The sequence below is a fragment of the Schistocerca serialis genome, chromosome 9 (assembly GCF_023864345.2).
Source record: "Schistocerca serialis cubense isolate TAMUIC-IGC-003099 chromosome 9, iqSchSeri2.2, whole genome shotgun sequence".
Classification (NCBI taxonomy): domain Eukaryota; kingdom Metazoa; phylum Arthropoda; class Insecta; order Orthoptera; family Acrididae; genus Schistocerca; species Schistocerca serialis.
Window position 1 is genome coordinate 351956012 of NC_064646.1, and position 22270 is coordinate 351978281.

General features: G+C 43.9%; 1 protein-coding gene across 2 annotated transcripts in view; it reads left to right on the forward strand.

Annotated features, from left to right (window-relative positions):
• The window catches only part of LOC126418977 (probable G-protein coupled receptor Mth-like 1), a 382615-nt gene that overhangs the window by 103882 nt on the left and 256463 nt on the right, over nt 1–22270 (forward strand). For both annotated transcript variants that reach the window (XM_050086023.1, XM_050086024.1), the window contains exon 3: nt 15416–15637. In XM_050086023.1, coding sequence (XP_049941980.1) covers nt 15416–15637 — 222 coding nt within the window. The remainder of the gene's footprint in view (nt 1–15415; nt 15638–22270) is intronic.

The following is a 22270-nucleotide window of genomic DNA, read 5'->3' on the forward strand; positions in this document are numbered from 1 at the left end:
TATGTACTCTCCGCCTTCCACTGTGCAGTGGCTCACGGAGTATTTATGTATTTGTAGGCGTAGATCTTCTGCCACTCGGGCTCGATGCCAAGCAGACAGTGCCTAGTGCAGAGGAAACTGACTCCGAGAATTAGGAGTCTTAACAGGACAGAGCAGAGTCAAGCCACACTGGACTAGTCTTGTTGCTCTCCGGTTCCGGGAAAGGATCGACCAGTGCGGCCTACCTACCAGGCTACTGTGGTGATCTGCGACGGGCACCTGTCTCGGCTGCACAAGGCCAGCTGCCTGCGGACTACCTGTCGTCCTTCCACGCCGCTTTCCTGCTTTCACTGCAGGCCCTGGCCGTGCTATCGCTTCATTGCTGTTATTTCTGTAGCTGGCTGCACCCTGTCCCTCTTCTTCCCTTCATCATCCTCTACTCCTCTTCCTGCGGCCAAAGTGTTCAAACACCAGGGTGACAACCCTAGCATCTCAGATCGATTTACGCTCTATCTTGGCGTACTGTCCGCATTTCTGCTAATCATTTATTGCTTATATGGAGTGAAAATTCCACCCCGTTTGGAGTTTCAGTATTTGCACGGTATACTGGGAGGCAATACTGACCTTACGACTTATCTTAGAAGAAAGATTAAGGAAAGGCAAACGTACGTTTCTAGCATTTGTAGACTTATAGAAAGCTTTTGATAATGTTGCCTGTAATACTCTCTTTCAAATTCTTAAGGTCGTAGGGGTAAAATACAGGGAGCGAAAGGCTATTTAAAATCTGTACAGAAACCAGATGGCAGCTATAAGAGTCGAGGGTTATGAAAGGGAAGCAGTGGTTGGGAAGGGAGTGAGACAGGGTTGTAGCCCCTCCCCAATGTTATTCAATCTGTATATTGAGCAAGCAGTAAAGGAAAGAAAAATTCGAGAAGGTATTAAAAGCCATGGAGAAGAAATAAGAACTTTGAGGTTCGCCGGTGACTTCTGCCAGACACAGCAAAAGACTTGGAAGAGCAGTTGAACGGAATGGACAGTGTCTTGAAAGGAGGATATAAGATGAACATCAACAAAAGCAAAACGAGGATAATGGAATGTAGTCGAATTAAGTCGGGTGATGCTGAGGGAATTAGATTAGGAAATGAGACACTTAAAGTAGTAAAGGAGTTTTGCTATTTTGGGAGCAAAATGACTGATGATGGTCGAAGGAGAGAGGATATAAAATGTAGATTGGCAATGGCAAGGAAAGCGTTTCTGAAGAAGAGAAATTTGTTAACATCGAGTATAGATTTAAGTGTCAGGAAGCTGCTTCTGAAAGTATTTGTATGGAGTGTAGCCATGTATGGAAGTGAAACATGGACGATAAATAGTATAGACAAGAAGAGAATAGAAGCTTTCGAAATGTGGTGCTACAGAAGAATGCTGAAGATTAGATGGGTAGATCACACAACTAATGAGGAGGTAATGAATAGGATTGGGGAGAAGAGGACTTTGTGGCACAGCTTGACTAGAAGAAGGAATCGGTTGGTAGGACATGTTCTGAGGCATTAGTATTGGAGGGCAGCGTGGAGGGTAAAAATCGTAGAGGGAGACCAAGAGATGAATACACTAAGCAGATTCAGAAGGATGCAGGTTGCAGTATGTACTGGGTACTGGGAGATGAAGAAGCTTGCACAGGATAGAGTAGCATGGAGAGCTGCATTAAACCAGTCGCAGGACTGAAGACGACAACAGCAACTAGAAGCGTGACGGACGTGAAAGTCTCATAATACATAGCACTATAATAAATGTACATGTTGGGCACAGTGATTGAGTACAATAAAGAATAGTATGTACCGTGTCAAAATACAGGGTGTTCAAAAAGTCCCTCCGCAGTGCCGTATGATTGTTAGCCGAGCGTGTCGTATGATTGTTCGCTTGCCTGGGCTACTTCCCTTCAAGTGGACTGTCCCAACATTCCACCGTTTCGTTTATCTCAGCCAGCGTCAGTAGTATCGTTGGTGTGAGTCTTTACGTGTTGACGTGAACGTTAAGTTTAGTTCCTTTTTCGTTTGTTTCGTTTTTGTCACTGTTGAAATGCTAACCATTGAAGAACGTGTGTTTTTAGTCGAACAAGTGTTCGAAGCTGGCGGTAAATACACAGTTTCAGTTCGTCAAACATTTCATTCAGTTTACCCGGAGACAACACTCCCACATCGCGATACTGTGCGAGATTCGATTGACAAATTTCGAAGTACGGATTCAGCGACAGATGCACCGAGAGGCGGTCTAGCGATTTGTCTGAGGATAAACTACTCGATATTTCCAACAAAATGTTCATGTTCGAAGAAGTCAGTAAGAAAACTCGGCCAGGAAATCTATGTTAGTGTCGGAACGGCCCATACAGCTGTAAGGAAAAAATTAGAACTTTTCCAATACAAAGTGACAGTCGTGCAAGAACTGAAAAATACTGATCATGGCAAGAGACTGCATTATTGTCAATGGTTCAAAAATTTCGTTCAACAAAATGGAACGGATATTGTTAATGAAACGTTTTTCACAGATAAGGCGTGGTTTCATTTATCCGGGTACATGAACTCGCAAAATTCTCGTATGTGGAGTACACAAGCTGTAACATTTCTTCTGTAACAGAAGCAATGAAAATGGATATTGCAATTTTCAATGGAAAATTGTTTGGAAACATGATGGACGAATTTAATTGTTAATTCAACAACAGGGGTGACACTTTCAACATTTAATGTGAAAATTTGTAAGTTGTTGTTGTGGTCTTCAGTCCTGAGACTGGTTTGATGCAGCTCTCCATACTACTCTATCTTGAGCAAGCTGATTCATCTCCCAGTACCTACTGCAGCCTACATCCTTCTGAATCTGCTTAGTGTATTCATCTCTTGGTCTCCTTCTACGACTTTTACCCTCCACGCTGCCCTCCAATACTAAATTGGTGATCCCTTGATACCTCAGAACATGTCCTACCAACCGATCCTTTCTTCTAGTCAAGCTGTGTCACAAACTCCTCTTCTCCCCAATTCTATTCAATACCTCCTCGTTAGTTGTGTGATCTACCCATCTAATCTTCAGCATTCTTCTGTAGCACCACATTTCGAAAGCTTCTATTCTCTTCTTGTCCAAACTATTCATCGTCCATGTTTCACTTCCATACATGGCCACACTCCATACAAATACTTTCAGAAACAATTTCTGACACTTAAATCTATACTCTATATTAACAAATTTCTCTTTTTTTGAAACGCTTTCCTTGCCATTGCCAGTCTACATTTTATATCCTCTCTCATTCGACCATCATCAGTTATTTTGCTCCCCAAAATAGCAAAACTTCTTTACTACTTTAAGTGTCTCATTTCCTAATATTGATTGAATATTCAATAAATTAATAACATGTATTTCATTGAGTTTCATTTCGGTATATTCGCTGCGGCATACGGCCCACGCGTTGAACATCATACGGCACTGCGGAGAGACTTTTTGAACATCCCGCACATTTATTTAGTAGGATCATTCCATATAAAGAGTTGTCAAGTGAAAGCCGGCCGGGGTGGCCGAGCGGTTCTAGGCGCTACAGTCTGGAATCGCGCGACCGCTACGGTCGCAGGTTCGAATCCTGCCTCAGGCATGGATGTGTGTTATGTCCTTAGGTTAGTTAGGTTGAAATAGTTCTAAGTTCTAGGGGACTGATGACCTCAGCAGTTAAGTTCCATAGTGCTCAGAGCCACTTGTCAAGTGAAAACACGGCAGAGTGTATAACGAACATGGCGCGGACGTTGCCTACGCAGACAGGTGTGTGTATGGAAGTGCCCACTATTGGGAATTACCGTTGTACCAGTTTGTCTGTTAGACGTGCTGGACGTGAGGTCAGCGAGTCGTGTCTTCGTCCGATTTCGCTATGGAACCCGAGTAACGGGAACAAAGAAGTGTAGGGAGGTTTTTGACTGCAGTAGGAGTGTCAGGAAGTGAAATTCATACCCGAAAGTCTGTTGTGTATGAGGAACAAAGTACGTCAGGCACGCTTGTGTCTGCGTGGAATAACCAGTTTCGAGAAGGTCGGGTGTCACTGAAAGACAGCAGTCGGCCAGGTCAGCCTCATCGTGTAATTACTCCGTCGCTGCTGTGGTGGATGTTGCCACCAGAAACGACCGGTGGCGGACAGTAGAAGACATACGTCTCTTGCTATCAACCACGGTACCGACCACAGCGTGCCTCTCCCTTTCTGGGGTATCCACTGTGTGGGGAGGGTCTTTTGCGGCGACACACTGCAAGCTTCAACAGATCTCAAGAGTGGCGTTGAGTCCACGTTGGAGGCCACTCCCTTCGGCTGATGGCAGTCTCCTGCAGGAAGGTGTCCACATTGGGTCCTCGGGTCCTCGTCCATTAACAAAGACGTAGATATCGCCGAAATGTTGACTATAAAAAAAATGTTCAAATGTGTGTCCTAAGGGACCAAACTGCTTAGGTCATCGGTCCCTAGACTTACACACTACTTAAACAAACTTATGCTAAGAACAACACACACACCCTTGCCCGAGGGAGGACTCCAACCTCCGGTGGGATGGACAGTGCAGTCCGTGACATGGGGCCTCAAATCGCGCGGTCACTCTATTTTATTCAAGTTGATACTGGCCGTGAGAGCCTACAAGTTTTATAAGGGAACGTCAGGCGTCCTTTCTCATAATCAGAAACTGTCTGAACGACTTCCTCGAGAGGCCGTAAAAGCCTAAGGGATGTCAGCCAGCCACCGTGTCATCCTCTGCGTTGTTCACCTTTGTCTCATGGATTAACTTCCACAATTACATTAAATTCCCTTGTTAGACACGATGGCCTTGAGTGAAATCTGTACAAACAATTTTTCCCTTCATTAATAATTTCATTCTGTATATATATATTCTTCTGTGCGAATGCACAAACAGTGCCAGAACTCTTACGGGAATCGGCAACTCGCCGCGAGTAATGAGTATAATGGGCGGGGGCACTACGAATGTAGTGCGGGACAATACGTTGAGAATGTGGGTTTCGCGGGAGGCGTGCCAGAGATAAATCTCTGCAGTCGCGCTATCCTCTGTGTCCTCGGTGGCTCAGATGGATAGAGCCTCTGCCATGTAAGCAGGAGATCCCGGGTCCGAGCACCGGTCTGGGCGCACATTTTCATCTGTCCCCGTTGACGTATGTCAATGCCTGTAAGCAGCTAAGGGTGTTCATTTCATTGTAATTTCATTCTGATCTACGGATGCAGGCTGACAGTGAATATATTGGTTTTTATTAGCTAATGTGTCGGGGGAATTGAGCCATAGGAACTGTGTGTGTGTGTGTGTGTGTGTGTGTATGTATGTGTGTTGTAACGTATATGCAACCAATATGTGACGTTCCTACAACAAATATGCCTATGATCGTCTGTGAAAATGGACTCGATAAGCAACCTGAGCTATTAGTAAACTGAATCTAACCTGCATAACACTGTGTGCGGGTTGTATGAGTGTCAGTTTCACTGTCATTTAAGTTCTCGACAGATCGTTACATGAAAAACTTAAAACTAACATTTGGATAAGTTATCTGACTGCGTATTTGAATAAGAATTTACAGAACCTGGCTTGTGCAACGGAGTTTTCTGGATTGAAGTACATGATATGTTGTGGTGTGTGAGTGTCCCTGTTTTGGCCCTACGTTTTGCACTCACCTCTTTAGATGACTGCCTTTTTCCAAGTGGTTTACAGCAGTTCGCAGCAGCATGCAGCAGCTGCTGCTAAGACTTATTGTTAAAAAGCATGAATTTAATAAAAAGGAGTATACTTGGGTCCCGTTAACTACAAAATAACTTTTGAGAAGGGATTTCATACATTAAGTCTGTCAAAACTTCAGAATCATCGTGACAAATATTAGACAATGACAATTACAATGACCGTATAATTATCAATAACGGCTGAGTGCCAGATTAAGAAATTATTTCAGTTTCAAAGTTACATTAACATTTAATAACCACAGCATTTATTTATTAGATAGATGTGGAGAAGAATTATTATTATTTGGAGGATAAGGAGGCTACTTTAACTGACAAGCAAAACATGGGATTATTGCAAACGTTGACTAACAATCACGAGCCTAACCCTGCAATTTCGCTTTAAACTGTGCTTGGAAATTTTCGCTTGAATTCCATCTTTGAGTGTAATTAAGCCATCTAAATCTCTCCTGGTTATATAAATGAAGTCAGGCCATCACCGACGTGAGGGCAGCGTGATACGTCTGTCTCCGAGCTCTCGACTGACACTACTACTTCTGCTCTCGCAGACAAACCTGGTCTCAACACAATGTTTAAAATCCCGCTCCCATCTTTCACCCTCAGATTCTTTCTATCGATATCTGAGTGCTTTAAGTTGACTATGTTGTTTTCAATGTGTTGTTGTTGTAGTCTTCAGTCCTGAGACTGGTTTGATGCAGCTCTCCATGCCACTCTATCCTGTGCAAGCTTCTTCATCTCCCAGTACCTACTGCAGCCTACATCCTTCTGAATCTGCTTAGTGTATTCATCTCTTGGTCTCCCTCTGCGATTTTTACCCTCCACGCTGCCCTCCAGCACCAAATTGGTGATCCCTTGATGCCTCAGAACATGTCCTACCAACCGATCCCTTCTTCTAGTCAAGTTGTGCCACAAAGTCCTCTTCTCCCCAATTCTATTCGATACCTCCTCATTAGTTATGTGATCTACCCATCTAATCTTCAGCATTCTTCTGTAGCACCACATTTCGAAAGCTTCTATTCTCTTCTTGTCTATACTATTTATCGTCCACGTTTCACTTCCATACAAGGCTACACCCCATACAAATACTTTCAGAAACGGCTTCCTGACACTTAAATCAATACTCGATGATAACAAATTTCTCTTCTTCAGAAACGCTTTCCTTGCCATTGCCAGTCTGCATATTATATCCTCTCTACTTCGACCATCATCAGTTATTTTTCTCCCCAAATAGCAAAACTCCTTTACTACTTTAAGTGTCTCATTTCCCAATCTAATTCCATCAGCATCACCCGACTTAATTCGACTACATTCCATTATCCTCGTTTTGCTTTTGTTGATGTTCATCTAATACCCTCCTTTCAAGACACTGTCCATTCCTTTCAACTGCTCTTCCAAGTCCTTTGCTGTATCCGACAGAATTACAATGTCATCGGCAAACCTAAAGTTTTCATTTCTTCTCCATGGATTTTAATACCTACTCCGAACTTTTATTTTGTTTCCGTTACTGCTTGCTCAATATACAGATTGAATAGCATCGGCGAGAGGCTACAACCCTGTCTCACTCCCTTCCCAACCACTGCTTCCCTTTCATGTCCCTCGACTCTTATAAGTCCCATCTGGTTTCTGTACAAACTGTAAATAACCTTTCGCTCCCTGTATTTTACCCCTGCCACCTTCAGAATTTGAAAGAGAGTATTCCAGTCAACATTGTCAAAAGCTTTCTCTAAGTCTACAAATGCTAGAAATGTAGGTTTGCCTTTCCTTAATCTTTCTACTAAAATAAGTCGTAGGGTCAGTATTGCCTCACGTGTTCCAACATTTCTATGGAATCCAAACTGATATTCCCCGAGGTCAGCTTCTACCAGTTTTTCCATTCGTCTGTGAAGAATTCGCGTTAGTATTTTGCAGCTGTGACTTATTAAACTGATAGTTCGGTAATTTTCACATCTTTCTTTGGGATTGGAATTATTATATTCTTCTTGAAGTCTGAGGGAATTTCGCCTGTCTCGTATATCTTGCTCACCATATGGTAGAGTTTTGTTAGGCTTTGCTCTCCCCAAGGCTGTCAGTAGTTCTAATGGAATATTGTCTACTTCCGGGGCCTTGTTTCGACTTAGGTCTTTCACTGCTCTCTCAAACTTTTCACGCAGTATCATATCTCCCATTTCATCTTCGTCTACCTCGTCTTCCATTTCCATAATATTGTCCTCAAGAACATCGCCCCTGTATAGACCCTCTATATAGTCCATCCACTTTTCCGATTTCCCTTTTTTGCTTAGAACTGGGTTTCCATCTGAGCTCTTGATGGAAGTGGATCTCTTTTCTCCAAAGGTCTCTTTAATTTTCCTGTAGGCAGTATCGATCTTACCCCTCTTGAGATAAGCCTCTACATCCTTACATTTGTCCTCAAGCCATCCCTGCTTAGCCAGTTTGCACTTCCCGTCGATCTCATTTTTGAGACGTTTGTATTCCTTGTTGCCTGCTTCACTTACTGCATTTTTGTATTTTCTCCTTTCATCAATTAAATTCAATATTTCTTCTGTTACCCAAGGATTTCTACTAGCCCTCGTCTTTTTACCTGCTTGATCCTCTGCTGCCTTCACTATTTCATTCCTCAAAGCTACCCATTCTTCTTCTACTGTATTTCTTTCCCCCATTCCTGTCAATTGTTCCCTTATGCTCTCCCTGAAACTCTGTACAACCTCTGGTTCTTTCAGTTTATCCAGGTCCCATCTCCTTAAATTCCCACCTTTTTGTTGTTTCTTCAGTTTTAATCTACAGTTCACAACCAATAGATTGTGGACAGAGTCCACATCTGCCCCTGGAAATGTCTTACAATTTAAAATCTGGTTCCTAAATCTCTGTGTTACCATTATATAATCTATCTGAAACCTTTTAGTATCTCCAGGGTTCTTCCCAAGTATATAACCTCCTTTCATGATTCTTGAACCAAGTGTTAGCTATGATTAAGTTATGCTCTGTGCAAAATTCTACCAGGCGGCTTCCTCTTTCATTTCTTAGCCTCAATCCATATTCACCTACTACGTTTCCTTCTCTTCCTTTTTCTACTGTCGAATTCCAGTAACCCATCACCATTAAATTTTCGTCTCCCTTCACTACCTGAATAATTTGTTTTATCTCATCATACATTTCATCAATTTCTTCATCATCTGCAGAGCTAGTTGTCATATAAACTTGTACTACAGTAGCAGGCCCGGGCTTCGTGTCTATCTTAGCCACAATAATGCGTTCACTATGCTGTTTGTAGTAGCTTACCCGCACTCCTATTTTTTTTATTCATTATTAAACCTACTGCTGTATTACCCCTATTTGATTTTGTTTTTATAACCCTGTATCCACCTGACCAAAAGTCTTGTTCCTCCTGCCACCGAACTTCACTAATTGCCACTATATCTAACTTTAACCTATCCATTTCCCTTTTTAAATTTTCTAACCTAGCTGCCCGATTAAGGGATCTCACATTCCACTCTTCGACCCGTAGAACGCCAGTTTTCTTTCTCTTGATAATGACGCCCTCTTGAGTAGTCCCCGCCCGGAGATCCGAATGGGGGACTATTTTACCTCGGGAATATTTTACCTAAGAGGACGCCATCATCATTTAATCATACAGTAAAGCTGCATGCCCTCGGGAAAAATTACGGCTGTAGTTTCCCCTTGCTTTCAGCTGTTCGCAGTACCACAACAGCAAGGCCGTTTTGGTTAGTGTTACAGGGCCAGATCAGTCAATCATCCAGACTGTTACCCCTGCAACTACTGAAAAGGCTGCTGCTCCTCTTCAGGAACCACACGTTTGTCTGGCCTCTCAACAGATACCCCTCCGTTGCTGTAGCACCTACGGTACGGCTATCTCTATCGTTGAGGCACGCAAGCCTCCCCACCAACGGCAAGGTCCATGGTTCATGGAGGGAAGGGTTTTCAATGTAATGGAGAAAAAAATGTTCAAATGTATCTTAATTCCTAAGGGACCAAACTGCTAAGGTCATCGGTCCCTAGACTTACATACTACTTAAACTGACGTATGCTAAGAGCAACACACACACCCATACTCGAGGGAGGACTTGAACTTCCTTCAGCATGGGCCGCGCAATCCGTGACCGAGCGGCTGTGATGGAGAGTTCTGACACACACCTTACAGTGTGTGAGTGTGTGTGTGTGTGTAGATGTGGAAGGCAGGTTTGAAAGTTGCAAGTGTGGGAACTGGAGGTGTGATGGGTGCAATGATTCATAAAGAGCACAAGAAAGAAGCGGGTCTTGGACGACAGTTCATGGGAGCAAAATTTGCATCTTGGAGATCTTTAGCTTCTGTTTAAGAAGGCTGAGTAAAAGGATATGATGTATTTCAGACGGAGCACAGACTATGGCAGGACAAGTGTGGGGAAGAGAATGGGCTGTTTTCTCTACAGATGAACCATTCTGGCATTGTCCAATACTAATTCCTGTAGATTACGGAAACTGTCATTCTATCTGGTTGAGATTTGAGCCCCGCACTTCCCAAATCCAGCGTCATAAATTACTGTTCCACCTCGCTAGGTTCGCATCCAGGTAGAAAGTGAAGTGTGTGCAGATGTAGGGTTGAGAGAAGGCGAAACTTATAAAGCATTGAGGAAAGAAAGGTGCTTTGTTCTTTACATTTATAATAAATACCTTAATTACCAAAATACTTGAGGAATATGGTGAGGGTATGGAAGGAGATTAACTGCCAGAGGATGAGTTTGGTCAGAAAAGAGGGGTCACTTTTTAGAAACTCAGTAATTATTTCCCACTGCGACGTATAAATTTGAAATTTGCCTCAAAGGTGCCTACAGCCGTCCTCTGTAATGTTGAAAAGCGTGGCGCTCTGCGACGTCATCCTCCTGGTCCGGGGCGCTTCAAATAGCAAGATGTCGACACATACGAGAAAAAGGCCACAGCACAATTGAGATGTAAGGTGTGTTAATGCTGTCACATCGGCGCCACATTTCACCTCGATTCTATCCAACGCCAATGTGCGCGTATCACACGGTGGAAAGATCGTTGCACATCCTCTTACACACGTTTTATCCCTTCTTTTGAAGTCTTCGCGATGGAAGTTATAACCACGACAGCCATTGCTGAAAATCTCGCAGTTTTGCTAAGCGTGGCCGATGAAAACGTTTCATACACACCGCTGCTCAGAATCGACGCGAAAAGGCCTCAGAGGCTGCCATCAAGGGCGTCAGTAAAACCACACATTTTGTGCTCGAAAACACAGTTCACAGTACGATGAGCAACAGGACCACAGACAAACTTTGATCCTGCTGACATACCACGGACGCTTCACTCCTTCTGTGAAGACATCGTGGGCTAGCAACCAGCAATCGTGCCCCTTTGCGACTGCAACTTTCACTCTGACGTAAAGTGTGGAACGAAAAGGACCGTTCAAAACCATTCGTCGAAATACGAACACGATCCGAAACAGAAACAGGTGCGTACGCTTTTTCAGCCCTTGAGTTCTGTGGCCTCTGTAGCGTGATCAGGGAGGGATGTGACATTGATCCATGCAAGAATAAAACGGCAAACGGTCCCTCTAAGATCCCAAATCGGCAGTACCACCAGTGCCATCCGTCCACGCTAGCTGAACCCTTTAAAAATGTACCTGCACAGAGAAAATCCGTGATAGGCTTCTGGACACTAGTAGGCGTGCCAGTACGGACAGGTGTCAACTGGTCGCCAACCTGCAGGTACCTAGGACTCTCGTCGCGGCTTTCTCTGTACAGGTACATTTTAAAGTGCTCAACAATCGTGGGCGAGGGCCACTGATAGTGTTGCCAAATTGCGGGGGGAGGGGGGGGGGGGCGGGGAGCGGATAGGGAGCCTTTTTCATTTTACTCACGTACGTGTCCATGTCGCAAAAATGGTTCAAATGGCTCTGAGCACTATAGGATTTAACTTCTGAGGTCATTAGTCCCCTAGAACTACTTAAACCTAACGAATCTATGGACATCACACACATCCATGCCCGAGGCAGCATGCCCGAGGCAGCATTCGAACCTGCGACCGTAGCGGTCGCGCGGTTCCAGACTGTAGTGCCTAGAACCGTTCGGCCACCCCGTCCGGCTTCCATGTCGCACCCCTCCGTGATCACACCACAGGTGGGGGGCAAAACAGGATTACTAGAGACCTGGATACCACCTGCCACCTGCCTCCTTTGACCAACAATGTCAGCTCCGTGCCGAAAATCCTTATTTCGAGCGGACCCAACAAGGCGGCCAAAACATCGATCGTAACATCCACAAAAACACAAATTCCACGCGAATCAATACACTGACTAAACCCAGTGAAATTAGTTCGACAACCGCGGGAAAACGAGGTTTTGGGTCTGCCACGAAGTAAAAATTCATTAATAAAGACAACAACACCGTTAAAAACACGAACACTCTGCAAAAAGTGAAACACTTGAAACTGCCAAAAAGTAAAACCCGACAAAACCTAAAAACACACCATAAGACCACGGTATCCTAATCTTCAGTTCACCTATACAGCTCAGCCGTGTACGAGGATACCAATAAATCCTTACCTCTCCCCACAATAGCCGGTATCCCAACCAGACCAGACCAGACCTAGTCCAAGATACCACTAAACGCTTCCGCAACTACAAAAGCCGATATCCTAATATCCAGTTCACCTATATAGCTTAACAGTAGACGAGGATACCAATAACACCCCCCCCCCCCTCCCAAAAAAACTGAAACATCTGATATCCCAATTTCTAGTTCACCTATATAGCTCAACCCTAGAACAGGAAACCAAATGCCGGCTGGTTTGTGGATTTTCTCTATTTGTTTGTGTTGTCCTCATAATTTCATCATTATCATCTTTGGCGACAGTGGCTAGATTGGACTGTGTAAGAAATTGGACTGCGAAAAAGTTGAGACTTTGTACGGGCGCTGATGAGCGCGCAGTTGAGCGCCCCACAAACCAGACTTCATGATCATCAGGCGACCAATAACCCCTCCCACCTTCAACTACAAAAGCCGGTATCACAATCTCTAGTTCATGCATAGAGCTCGCTCTTACGGCGTCGGCCGTTGTTCTGTTATGCGTTGCAATGGGTAACTGTATGTGCAGTGAATGATGAGAACTAAACATAATGAATGATGAGTGGGACAGGACAAAATGGCGGAATCCACGAGAAAATAGTATCCGATAAACATCGTAAACGGATCAAGGTTTTTAATTAAATAATGGGAGAAGATAGGTGGATCAGTGTTTCTTAATATTCTGTGGATCAGTGTTTGTTAATATTATTGATTAGTATTGGTCGACCTAACTCTCCCTTGAATTAATTAAAAAACATTGATCCAGTTAGTGGTTACATAAGCACATAAGAATATATTTTCAATTTTACGACATATTCTGTTTTATACGACAACATTCTGCACAATATATTCCATTGTGCCACCATGTAATTTCGTCACTCCACAACGCGACGACTGTATCAATAACAAACCTCCCAGACGCATCACAACCACATAATTAAACCACTAGAGCACGCCACCTTTTCAGTACCGCGTCCTCTACATTTCACTTCAATTATTTTTCAAAGACGTCACACAACATAACGCGATACAGCGCACCTACATCACGGGTGGTATCCTACACACACCAATAAAAGTTTTCTGCCTCGTGATGACTGGGTGTTGTGTGATGTCCTTAGGTTAGTTAGGTTTAAGTATTTTTAAGTTCTAGGGCACTGATGACCATAGCTGTTAAGTCCCATAGTGCTCAGAGCCATTTGAACCATTTGAATAAAAGTTTTGCATCACCCCGGTTTCCAGAATTCCGGAAGATAGACTGTGGATATTGTATCACAGACACAGCCCCTTTGACTGTTCAGAGATGTCACTGAACCCGCCCAAAGATGTAAATAACCATGCATGAACAGCGCCTATTAGACGGAGGGGGTCCGACAGCCGATTAGTTCCAGTCGTTCTACCAGGAAGGAGGTATACGGCTCGTGTAGTCTGTAGTTGAACCATGCCTAGACGGTCAATACCGCGGTTCGATCGCGTCCGCATTGTTACTTTGTGACAGGAAGGGCTCTCAACAAGGGAAGTGTCAGGCGTCTTGGAGTGAACCAAAGCGATGTTGTTCGTACATGGAGAAGATACACGACTAATACAGGCATGCATCAATGCAAGAGGGCGTGCCACTGGGTATTAGAGGTACCGGTGGGTAGAGCAATGTGGACCACCACCTCTGAAGGTCTCGCTGTATGGTAGTACAACATGCAGTGTGTGGTTTACATGAGCAATAAAAGTGGCGGAAATGATGTTTATGTTGATCTCTATTCCAATGTTCTGTATAGGTGCCAGAACTCTCGGAACCGAGACTTTTTTGATCTGTTTATAACCAACTATACCCGAAAAAGCATACGCACTCGTGATCGCTTCGCATCACTTTCAAATGTTCAGAGCCTTTTTTTTTTTTTGTTTTGTCTGTATTCGAACACCAACAAATCGTGCAGGTTCAGTCACGATGTGGTCGTGAGCATGATGTTCAAATGGTTCAAATGGCTCTGAGCACTATGGGACTTAACATCTGAAGTCATCAGTCCCCTAGAACTTAGAACTACTTAAACCTAACTAACCTAAGGACATCACACACATCTATGCCCGAGGCAGGATTCGAACCTGCGACTGTGGCAGCAGCGCGGTTCGGGACTGAAGCGCCTAGAACCGCTTGGCCACCGCGGCCGGCCGTGAGCATGTCCAAACAAGATAACTCCTTTCTGGAATTCTGTCACGTGTCCAGGTGGTACACATTCTACACGATGTACAACTCTTCAAATCGACCTGTGTGCTGTTTAACCCTTTGACTACCTATTTTACTTTAAAAACAGGAATGATGGTTATTTTAATTAACGTCTTAGTCATAAATAATAGTATAAAAAGAACGTTTCCCGCTATTTTGTTTTCCAAGGAGTTTGGGAGGGGGTGGGGTGGGGGAGGGATGGCGTTATTCGTAAGTATCTCTAGGGTTTGGAACGACAACTGCGCAAGAACTACAAGACACACCGAAAACAGAGACACATCAGTGGACAGATCAGCTCTCTAAGCTTGTAACATACGCTACAGGTGCTCGATATGGGCTTCGTTTGTGATATCGCAAGCGTAAATTCGTAGATGCAAGTCGTTGACATGACGTGTGCTGGAAAGCGTAAAGGCAGCCCGCTTTTCTAATCTGGTAATTGGGTTGCCAATCTGCAAGTGGAAACTAATTCAATGTGACAGAACGGAGACGAGGGTTAACAATGAAACTTAAGAACAACACAACCTAGAGGTGCAATAGGTAATTGTAAGAATTCTGCTAACCTTTACCAGTGGGAGATTGATACACAGTAATAACATGCAACAGATCTATAGTAATCTTACTTCCCCATGGTAGTCAAAGGATTAAGGGGATGTTACCTTGCCCAGTCAGCATATTAAGTGAACCTCTTCTTGTTATTACAATACATGTCAGCATACTAACTGAGTCTTTTGTGGATGTTGCATGATAGATCTTTTCAATAACACAGTATGATAAGTGCAGTGTTATAGGTATTTCAAGTGATACTTGAAATATCTGACTTGTCGAGCCCAGCATTGGGGATCTTGAAATTTGGGATTCCCTGGGGAAGATTTTGAAGTCTGGAGTTCCCCTCGACAGGACGGTGAGGGCCGGCTGGTAGCTCTGGCGTGCGAGTGCTCGTCGGCGTCGGCGTGGTGCTGGCGCAGCTGCTGCCCCTCGGGCTACAAGCTGGACGTGGCGGAGCTGGACCGCGTCCACCAGAACGTCGACTGCGTCAACGACGCCTCGCCAGAGGCACCCAGGCCCTGGCTGCCCACGCTGCCCAACATGCGCCGCCGGGAGGTCTACGGATTCCCCAAGGTACCTACTCTAATATTCTGCATCATTACAATGACTTGTGCGGAGTATCCAGGGTGGTAATAATTAAAGTTCCAGTTTTAAATTACTCTAAAACATTACTGTAACTTAGGAAGTTGGGATGAGGGGAACACTTAGTGTGGAAGGTCAAGGCCCCTACAAAGTCACTCCTTAACACAACTAGCACATGAATTAATAACAATTTATTCAAAAAAGCTTTTGTAAAACAGATTACAGGTAATCAACACGTGGCCGTTCTTAAGACAAAATCAAAATGTACAATTACAACAACTTGCTGGAGATTTCAATACTTAAGAAACAAAAATTACAATCGGAAGGTGATTTTACAATGTGGTACATATGTTCCCCTTACTTTCTTTTTAAGTCAGTACTCAATAATATGAAGCCTTGCCGCAGTGGATACACCGGTTTCCGTGAGATCACCGAAGTTTAGCGCTGTCGGGTGTGGTCGGCACTTGGATGGGTGACCATCCAGGCCGCCATGCGCTGTTGCCATTTCTCGGGGTGCACTCAGCCTCGTGACGCCAACTGAGGAGCTACTCGACCGAATAGTACCGGCTCCGGTCAAAGAAAACCGTCGTAACGACAGGGAGAGCTGTGTGCTGACCACACGCCTCTCCTTTCCGCATTCTCAACTGAGGATGACACGGCGGTCGGATGGTCCCGATGGGCCACTTGTGGCCTGAAGACGGAGTGCAATAGTATGAAAATGATTTACGAGCTCTAATAACACAAGGAGCACAAGTTAATTAGTGGAACTGATTACCAAGCAATTAAAAATCCCTTTTTTTACATATATATAAAATAGGTTCAATAACTACCAAACGGGCAGTGACTCCAGGCTGTCCTGAGCAAAAGGTGACAACTTAAAATGCTGGAAGCAGCAGACCAGCCGTCCAAAACAACACCTTAACGCCGGGGCCCAACCGGGAGTCACTTCCCATTAGACGACACGTCACAGCTTCTGTGCACCGAAGCAGAACGTGGCGCCGCCCCCACACACCCCAACTCGGAGAAAAACTGGAACACAAACAGACCGCAGAAAACACGGCAAACACCAAGCAAACATCAATTAAGGGGGGTGGGTCGTCAAACGGGCCGACTTGGAGCAGGAGAGGCACCATACGACATTTTAATTTTCACTGTCTACACTTTTACAAATAAATTCATAAAACTTTGCCAGCATGACCCGGAAGGATTCCGAATTCACACTCATAGCAGTGGAAGTTCGAAAACATAACAAAATAATTTTTTTTACATGTGAAATTTCATCATTTTTTCACTTACTGATGGCAGAATTTGTTGCTATAGGTACACTTTTCTTCATAAGCAACAGAGAAGGTTCGATGAATTTTGCACAGCATACAAACCATACTTAAAGTTGTATGAAACTCTAGAATTTTCCAAATCTATTAAAAACTGTGGTAAAAATTGAGGTAATTAACTACAAAATTTGTTTTTTTTTTCTAAACATGAAGTTTGAAATACAACAGCTCATTCGTTTTTTCATAAATTAAATAAATTCTAGAGTTTCATACACCTGTAAGTATGGTATGTATGCTGTGCAAAATTCATCGAAGAATCTCTCTAACTTATGAAGAAAGTGTACCTATAGCAAGAAATGCAGCCATTAGTAAGCGAAAAAATGATGAAATTTCACAGGTAAAAAAATTATTTTGTTATGTTTTCGAACTTCCACTGCAATGAGTGTGAATCCTGAATCCTTCCTGGTGATGCTGACAAAGTTTTATGAATTTATTTGTGAAAGTATAGACAGTGGAAATTAAAACGTCCTGTGATGCCTCTCCTGCTCCAAGTCGGCCCGTTTGACGTCCTACCCCCCTTAATATAAGAACCAATAAATAATAATACAGTTTTTAAAACAAACCAATAAGTGCTTTCAATGAACGACTAAAATATCAGACATTTACACTCTCATAGTTAGGCAAAGAATATTTGCACATATCATTAAAGCCGTCAATGTGTACAAAGATGAAATGGAAATAATTTCAAGATAATACTACGTTATTCAAATGCACAAGTTCAGCACAAACTAGGTTTTGTGCACTTTAATTTCCTTGCATAGGTCTGCAATGTAACTGGCAATAGTGTAACCTTGGTATGCAGAAAATTACAACTAGACTATGACCTAATATATTCAATAGCTTACTACATCTTTTGTGGACGCTGATTTCCTTAAAGGAAGTAGTTACTGCTGGTCTCCTTGCGATAACACACCTTGCCGGTTTCTCTTACTTCAACAACACATACATTAAGGCAACCAACCAACCAACAAGCGACAGTCGCTACAACGCAAATGGTTCCACGAAACGAAGGCATCAAAACCACTTTCACCTCCGATGGAGAGCGTTGTTCGAGATGGTCTCCAGGAAATGCTCTTGTCCCAGAAAACAGATACCAAAGCAAGGCGACGAGCAGCGCCCGGAATTGACATCAGGCAGGTCCCCCACAAACTCGCGACCGTCCTGCTGGCCGAGCCCTTGAGTTTGCTCCTTCGTCCCCTCAAGCACGTCCTAGCGCCTCGTAGCGAACCCCACGACCAACTCCCCTACCGCAAAATCCGCCGCCAGATCACAACGGGGCAAAGATCTTACTACAGATAGGTAATCGATAGTCGTACCAAAGAGCTGGTGTGCCAGAAAAGGCGCACCACGACTCAATTACCACTTCTCAGAATGACTTCTAACTTTACGGAATAGGAATATTATCGAAGAAAGGGGAAATGTTATGGAAACAAAAAACTTTAACGAAACTTGAAGAATCATAACATACACGGATTCAGCGGCAAATAATAGATGAATCGCAATACGGTGACTACAGCGTGCGCTGCAAACTGAACTGCATTGTGCTATGTGTATGGAAGCAAAACTTTGGCAGCCAACAGTGCTGGCACTTTTAATTAGGTAAGCCAATCCGCTACGGCGAAGTCGTACCATATCGCACGGGAAAAATCTGTTTTTAATTGTCCTGAGGCCAAAAACCACGCAAACAGTAGCAATTAAATCGATTTTTAGTTGTCCTGACGTCAAAAACCGGATAAAAAAGCAACAGTGAAATCGATGTTTAATTGTCATAAGACTGGTGCAAGACATGTTCAGTATGCTGTCCACCGTTTACTACTACATCTTGAAATCGAGAAACCGCATATTCCACAACAGGCCAGAGTATCTCAGGGGCCACGTTCAGAATGCGATATTCGTATTCGGAGCACTGAACATAGTAACTTTCACAAAACCCCACAGCCAGAAGTAACATGGATTAAGGATGAGATGATCCGGACGGCCAGATTGTAGGAACATAACGACTGATAATTCTAGCACTGCCGAAATGCCTCTGCCGCAGCCGCTTCACTGGTTGTGCAATTTGCAGAGGAGCGCCATCATGTATAGACTTGATCTTACCCACATATCCGCGATGTTGAAGGGTTGGAATGATGTTGGTGTGCAAAACGCTCTCATAACGTTTACCAGTGACGGTACAGGAAACAGAATCCATCTCCTCGAAAAAGATATGGCCCTACGATAAACGATGCCGTCAACCACTCCACACATTTTTATCTTTGCAGAATGAAGCAGTGCCGGTTGACGTGCGTGCGGATTCTCCGCTGCCCATATTCTGCGATTCTGTATACGAGTATTGACGTGTCCTTGGAGATGCAAAGGGGCTTCGTCTTTCCGCAGAATGTTACATGGCCATTCACTGTCCACTTCCATGAGAGCAAGACATGCTAGAGCTAACTTTTGTCTTGCTGGCAGGTCAGCATGAAGCAATTCCTGAACACAGGTAATTTGGGGTGGATTGCAATCTACATCTACATCTACCTGATTACTCTGCTATTCATAATAAAGTGCCTGGCAGAGGGTTCAATGGACCACCTTCAAGCTGTCTCTCTACCGTTCCTCTCTCAAACGGCACGTCGGAGAAACGAGCACTTAAATTTTTCTCTGTGAGCCCTGATTTCTTTTATTTTATCGTGATGATCATTTCTCCCTATGTAGGTGGGTGTCAACAGAATGTTTTCGCAATCGGAGGAGAAAACTGGTGATTGAAATTTCATGAGAAGATCCCGTCGCATCGAAAAACGCCTTTGTTTTAATGATTGCCACTCCAATTCACGTATCATGTCTGTGACACTATCTCACCTATTTCGCGATAATACAAAACGAGCTGTCCTTCTTTGTACTTTTTCGATGTCATCCGTCAGTCCCACCTGAAGCGGATCCCACACCGCACAGCAATACTCCAGAATAGGGCGGACAAGCGTGGCGTAAGCAGTCTCTTTACTAGACCTGATGCACCTTCTAAGTGTTCTGCAGTGAATCGCAGTCTTTGGTTTGCTCTACCCACAATATTATCTACGTGAACGTTCCAGCTTAGGAAATTTGTAATTATAATCCCTAATTATTTAGCTGAATTTACAGCTTTCAGATTTGTGTGACTTATCGCGTAATCGAAATTTAGCTGATTTCTTTTAGTACTCATGTGAATAACTTCACACTTTTCCTTGTTCAGGGTCAATTTCCACTTTTCGCACCATACAGATATCTTATCTAAATCATTTTGCAAGTCGTTTTGATCATCTGATGACTTTACAAGATGTTTCGTAGAATTCTATGAACAGTCATCACTGGCTTGTCTAAAGTTTGGGCAGTTCCAGTTTATGTTCGCACACTATCTCTCGACCCCTTCTGCAATGCTGTGGCCGCATCTTCTACTGACGTCGGATCAGTTGTTTTTCTCCCTCTGCCACATTGCATTTCGAAAGAATGGTCTTCTCGAATCTCGTAATAATTTTCTCCAGACCCTTAGCAGACATAGGACCATCGCCTTTTCTCGTTCCCTTGAGTGTCCGGAACTTCTGCGGAGCTACTGGCGCACTGTCACCCTTCTGGCAAAAGAGCTTTACCATGAGCGCGCGTTCTTGCATTTGGACACTCATGCCGAGCATCTAAGACGGAAACGGAGGAACAGCCATGTACCTCACTTCTATTTATTTTGCACATTCAGCCGCTTACAGGAGCATCTAGTAAAATTTTCGTTATTTTTATTTGTTTCCATAACATCTCCCTTCGATAATGTTTCGTTCAAATTTGACGTCATTATTTTTACAGCGTTTTGGAACTGTAATTTTAATCACAATGGTCCTGTATGTTCTACACTACCTGATCGAAAGTATCTGGACATGTATTACTTGACATTAGTATGGAATATGCGCGCCTTTCTCATTTATGACGCCTTAAACTCCGCTGGGGACACTTTCTATGAGGTGTCTGAATGTCTGTGGAGGAATGGTAGCCGATTTTTCCTCATGATCCGAAACCAGAGAAGTAGTGATGTTGGACGCAGGGACCTGGAGCGAAATCGACATTCCAATTAATACCAAAGGTGTTCCATTGGGATGAGGCTGAGATTCTGGCAGTCCATTTCACTGATGCCATTGTCCAAAAACAATTCCCTCACATGCTTCTGATGATAGGTACACTGTCGTGTTGATACAATCAGCCTTCGTCTCTGAACTGTTCCTCTGCTGTGTACAGCACACAGTGCTGTAACACCACCTCCTCCGTAAGTTGGCACTATACCCGACAGCAGGTAACGTTCTCCAGGCATTTGCTACAAGGTATAGCGTGATTCAGCGCTCAAAATATCTCATTTCCAGTCAACCACTGTCCAGTGTAGTAGCCCTTTACATTGCCCCAAGCGTCGCTTTTGAGTGACTACAGAAATATGTGGCTCACGAGGAACTGCTCCACCATTATACTCCATTCTTTTTAACTCCCTATGCAGAATCATCGTGCCAGCTGGACCTCTGGTGGCACTTTGGGACTTGTGAGTGATTCCTTCCGCTGATTTCATGTGATGTTTTAACAGCCACCTCCCGCAGTGCGCAACGGTCCATGTTCTTTTGTACACGAGATCTTCCTGCCTTGTTTCAACTGTTGTTGTACTTTCGTGATTTCACTTCACAACCACAGCAACAACAGTCGACGTGAGTACCTTTAAAAGTGTTAAAAGTATCCCTGATGTAGCTTTTACTCGGTGGACATCCATTAACTAGTCCTCGTTCGAAGTCACTGAGCACGCCTGACGGATCCACTGTGCTGTTACTGTTTCTCTGTTGACAACACAATATTCCGCGCCTGATTTTGTACTGGCGCGTCCGCTCTTTCGTGACATCCAGTCATCAATTCCGCATTACATAGCCGTGTCTCAATACTTTCTATCAGTTAGTGTACATGGCTGTATTAGTATAAGGGAACCTTTAGATTTTCCCAAGTATAGAGTTGGTAGGACATATTCTGAGGCATCAAGGGATCACCAATTTAGTATTGGAGGGCAGCGTGGAGGGTAAAAATCATAGGGGGAGACCAAGAGATGAATACACTAAGCAGATTCAGAAGGATGTAGGTTGCAGTAGGTACTGGGAGATGAAGAAGCTTGCACAGGATAGAGTAGCATGGAGAGCTGCATCAAACCAGTCTCAGGACTGAAGACCACAGCAACAACAACAGAGTCTACTACTAAATTTTACTAAAGATGTCTACTTATTCCCCCCGAGTACAGTGTTCGTTGTGCATCCTACCTTACTACCTT